Source organism: Lactuca serriola, chromosome 8, assembly GCF_051521515.1.
Source record: "Lactuca serriola cultivar US96UC23 chromosome 8, Lser_US96UC23_V15, whole genome shotgun sequence".
Taxonomy (NCBI): domain Eukaryota; kingdom Viridiplantae; phylum Streptophyta; class Magnoliopsida; order Asterales; family Asteraceae; genus Lactuca; species Lactuca serriola.
This window is the reverse complement of record NC_136415.1, coordinates 58,079,391-58,084,367: the sequence shown is the minus strand read 5'-3', so window position 1 is coordinate 58,084,367 and position 4,977 is coordinate 58,079,391. Positions and strand designations below refer to the sequence as shown.

The 4,977-nt window shown below is 33.0% G+C and overlaps 1 protein-coding gene across 3 annotated transcripts; it reads right to left on the bottom strand.

Moving 5' to 3' along the window:
- Positions 1 to 1,211: 1,211 nt before the first annotated feature.
- Positions 1,212 to 4,747, bottom strand: LOC145068774 (zinc finger protein JAGGED-like). Of its 3 annotated transcripts, XM_079015770.1 has the most exons (6): positions 4,496 to 4,747; positions 4,304 to 4,350; positions 3,846 to 3,940; positions 3,555 to 3,686; positions 3,191 to 3,275; positions 1,212 to 1,654 (listed from the first exon to the last, which is right to left on the bottom strand). In XM_079015770.1, exons 2-6 carry the CDS (start codon positions 4,312 to 4,314, stop codon positions 1,393 to 1,395), a joined length of 585 nt encoding a protein of 194 aa, XP_078871896.1. In that variant the 5' UTR covers positions 4,315 to 4,350; positions 4,496 to 4,747; the 3' UTR covers positions 1,212 to 1,392. The 3 variants fall into 3 exon arrangements, with proteins under 3 accessions (XP_078871896.1, XP_078871897.1, XP_078871898.1); XM_079015771.1 differs by lacking the exon at positions 4,496 to 4,747 and having other exon boundaries at positions 4,304 to 4,464; XM_079015772.1 differs by lacking the exons at positions 4,304 to 4,350; positions 4,496 to 4,747 and adding an exon at positions 4,055 to 4,249.
- Between the last annotated feature and the right edge of the window lie 230 nt (positions 4,748 to 4,977).

The following is a 4,977-nucleotide window of genomic DNA, read 5'->3' as shown; positions in this document are numbered from 1 at the left end:
AATGGCCAAAATAGATAGCAAAAGAAGAGATTAAACAAACCTACTTTTATTTCAACTAGGGTCTTCTTCTACCACTAGATGGTTTTTTTTTTGTTGTAGAAACGAAATTTAAGTACAAGAAAAGGAATGAAAGTTCACATGGTATGCATTTCATCTAGGCTCAAATAGATCCAAGCACTCAAAACATAAATAAATTCATGTTTGGTGGATTGAATTTTGTTCGGCATTTAATCGAACACATGGAGTGCATTTTAGGGAAAAAATACATTTAGATGATTAAACATAAAAGAAATCGAGGTGCATCATTATGTACAACAGGGTGTAAAAACCAATAGTTCTAAATACATGCTAGTGAAGATAACTTAATGGAGAAAAACCATAGCAGTGAAAAAACACACAAATAAGAAAAAAAACAATGGAATGTGAGACTTATATGTGTAGATTGAAAACGATAGAAGGTTATGAGTCGACGACCTGAGATTAATGGAAAGGAGTAGGTGGCGACGAACCCTACTGAAGGTGAGATCATACCTAAAGTTTGAACACTGAGGGTGAAATTAGATTTCCCCGATATCGTTGAGGTGAGGCAAAACTGTGATTCGATTTTGTTGGAGAGGAAGAGGAACTTTAAATGGAGAGACTCCAATTTATGCTTGGAGGGAAATGGATTTTCATGGTGTTAATTAGAAATTTTCCAACTGAAGCCTATAAGAATCAGTTCATCGGGTTCTATCATATATGCCTAATTTTTCGCAAACTCTGAACCATACACATTTTGGAATAATATAAAACTAGTTAGTTCTTTTGTGGCATAAAAAAGTGTCATTAAAAACATAAATAAGTGGCACAAAATTTAAATGTCACTAAAAGTATGTGCCACTAATAACATTTTGTTTGTAGTGATTCTATGTACCTTTCTTTTTTCAAGCATCTATCAAATCTAAATTTTGGGTTGAAGCTCTTCTCACTGCAGTTCATACTCTTAATCTTCTTCCTAGGACCACTCTCTCCTTCAAAACCCCGTTTCAACTTCTCTTTGGTTCCTTTTCCTCTTACAATCACTTACGTGTCTTTGGATGCTTTTCCACATTTAACAATTTCCACACATATACTTGTGTTCTTGGTTGTTATTTATTACTTCCTTTTATCATCATGTAAACATAAAACAAAAAAGTTAGGATAAAACTCAATCCAATTCATTTAGGTTGTAGTTGGTTAGCGAAAGTTGACATCCACAATTATTATGAACAAAATACCATGTGTTACATTAATTCACACTAATTACACCAAGACTCACACATTATCCGCTAAGATACAATGACTAGTAGTGACATATCTCTATAGCTAGCACCTAGTTATAAGTACCACCAGGAGTTTGAGCAAGCATGCAACTTAAAATTTGGAAGCTGAATGTCGGTTAGTGGAGACATACTGGTCTGCAAAGTAGTCGTTTATCAATTGCGAATTATAATGTTCAGACGAGTAGGTGATATTCAGGCGAGATGGTAGGGAAGAATACACATGTTGATAAGATTGTGGTAGTTGATGTAACATTGTGGTGGAAGTGCCAGAAAAGAGTCTTGTAGGGTAGACGATACTACCGATGGTAAAGCCGGATGGATAATGATAGCCTCCATTTACTCCTGATTGCCCACTACATTTGGAAATAAATAAGAGTTTTTCAGTTATGTTTGAATATTAACTCAGGGTACAACACTTAACTACTTAGAAGAAGACATGCGGGAATATAAATGTATTTATTAAGAGTTTCAAAAGATTCATATAATATATGGTGCCTCATTTACAATCGACTTTTTTTTTTTTTTTTTTTTTTTTGAAGAAGAAGATAGCTTTTTGTTTTTATTTCTAAGCTACATAATATTTGCAACAAATGACATATTTCACTCTCTTCCTTCCTCTAAAGAGATTTGGTTCTCCATTGATAAAACATCTTCAATCATCAATCTTAATACATAGTTTTTTTTTGCCACATTATACTTCTACTAATTTATCAAACAATATACTATTATTAACTTAAACCTTCTCAAACCATTGACCATTTTAATTTTTTTAAATCAACTAATTACCCCTATCTTTCTTAAATACTTATAAAACCCACTCATCTAATTTGTTATTTTTAAGTATATGTAATATATTTAAAAATTTAAAATTTATCTAAAATAACATTAAATAAAACCAATAATTTAAAATACACAATATTAAAATAATAACACAACATCTAGAGTCCATATTTTATCTAGTCGAACGTATATATTTATAAAAATAAGAATATCATATGAACATTACAAATTAAAAATTTAATATTGGAGATCAAATAAAAAAATTATCCAAAATATAATAAAATGTTATAGGTCTAACTATATATAATAATGAGATCTAGTAAAATGAACATTATTAAACAAACGAGCTTAATTAATTACAAAAGCATAAAACTAAAAAAAACACTTAATAGAATTCAAATGGTTAAAGTATTACTATTTACCTAAAAAAACAACTCATTAATTGAAATGGTAAAAGAAAAACATTTCTTATGGTTAATTACTAATATTTGACCTCTCAAAATTAAACTTCCCAAGTTGTTAATAACTTGGGTGAGTGTGTTATTTCTTTGGTGGGTTACTAACAAACTGACATCAGTGCATCGGTATATATGTTAAATCTTGTATAACTCATTTTAAATGGTAAAGATCAAAATTTGATGTGTATGAACAGTTGACGCTCATGCATACCGATAATTGTGTCATGTAAGATATCTTTAGTGAACAATAACTTTTGTGCTATTTGAGACGTTAATGTGTAGGCATTGATAAACTAAAATCTTGAAGTTAGGGTTTTTTTTATTTCTACCTACACATCTACTTTGGACTTTGATATGCGACGAAGCCTAATGGTTGAAGTAAAAATTTGCACATATGATGTTAGGGTTTTGACTCTCATACTCAACATACTCGTATTACCCAACCGAGTGATCAACGATTAACCTTCCACATGACCTGAGTTGGGTTCCACGTGGCTAGTATATTCGGTTAACCATTTTCTTTTTTTACTTTGACTTTGCAAGGATACAACCAACATGATCAATCTAAGAGTTTAAAGGACTTAAATAAACATAAATAATTATAAATAATAGAAGAGGGATCGAAAGGGGGAGAGCTATAGAGAAACGTACCCTACTTCATGAAGGGGTTGGGGTAGCAGATTATCAGTACTGAAAACCAGTTGACGAGCTTGGTTTAGTGTTTCTGTCTCCCTCTCTAAAACCACCATGCATAAACTAGAGGTTAATTATTTCATGAAATATAACACAATCCATTGAAATAAAGAACATTAACAAGAAGATCTAATTATCGTCGTAAAACTAGCTTATAATCAAAACCGGACACCAATGGGGCGAAATTTAAAGACATTATGGAGAAAAGATCACAGTTCATGATACACAATGTTCAAGTTGATTACCCCCATCTCACATTTTGAAAACAAACCTCCATTGTGTTCTTTGTGTGCGAGAATGTAAGTTATGGTTCATACTCTACCTTGACGATGTCGGTTCATGTGTCCCCCGAGGGCTTGAGACTTGCCAAACTTGAGGGAGCAAAACCTACACTCGTAAACCTTCGTTCTTTCATCTTTTCTTCGGTTCCTGCTTCTTCTGGATACTGTCGACCCTATATACATATACGAGTACTTAACAGATGGTTTCCACACTTTCATTTTATTTTAATCTTCTCTTTGAAAATAGTATCTAAAATGTAAATCTGAACTCCTTAATATCATGATAGGAGTAGCTAGCTATCTAGAGAGCTTGAAAGATGTTAATTAAGTACCAGATACATGAGCAGAAGAGGTGTCACCAAGTAGTTGTTTGCTATGGTCCCAGATGAAATCATCTGGTAGAGTGTTGAGATCTAGTGGGGTTTCCCTGAAAACCAACATCAATGTGTTAAAGACAAGTTAGAGCTATAGTGAGCATGAACAAGAAGATGGGAGTGGGGGTGGATTCATGAGATTTGAGAGAAAGGATATAGGTCCATACATGTTGGAACCACAGAGAGAAAAATAAACTTCACACGACTTTGAAAAGCCAATGAAACTATCAGCCGAAACAAAGTCTTTAAGTTGCGGATATTGAAAATGTATAGGTAAATAGTAATACCATGAAAACTAATAAAAGATTAATTAATGTTATGTAAGAAAAGTATCCCGAAAGTTCTCTATCAGTTCTTATGCCACTTCTTGTTCATACACAAATGTAAAAGCAACAGTGGGAGATGGTCGCTTGTACCTGCTCTTCATCTGTGGTTACGGTCTGAAAGGTAAATCTGACGAATACTGCGTTTGTTTGATGTGGTCATTGGAATGGAAAACAAGTTTAGTGGTTCACGCAAGACAAATTAAAAATAAGTTGTTATTTATCTTATCTTTATAACACTAATTAGAAAAATCAGCAAAACATGTACGTGAAAAAGATACTTACAAAACTGGCGTCTCAACAGCATTCCCATAAAACTCAAAGTCAAGTCTGTTTCATAGGACAGACAAATACACTCATTGTTACATGAAACTTTAGAAAACACACATATCTAGCCGTACGTTTTCGGGCAAACACTACAGTCCAGAGCTAAGTGTATAAGTTAATACAAAATATCACTACTGCAGTATGATGCTAGGGGTTATGGGATGAAAACGATGTATCCTTTAAAGTAATTGCCGGAGAGAGAGAAGCCCATGTAAACTAAAATCATGTTGAGTAAATGAAAACCACTCTCTGTTTGGGTGGTGATGATAATAAGACTTTTGTTTTAGATGTCCCACGCGTGACCATCCACTTGATTATTAAGATCCACATTGGTTCTACGTGCAGTTGAGAAGTCCTTTTCTTCTTGATTTTTTTGGGGTAAATTACAGGAATGGTCCTTGTAGTATTGGCAGTTTTTGTATTTGATCCATATTTTTTTT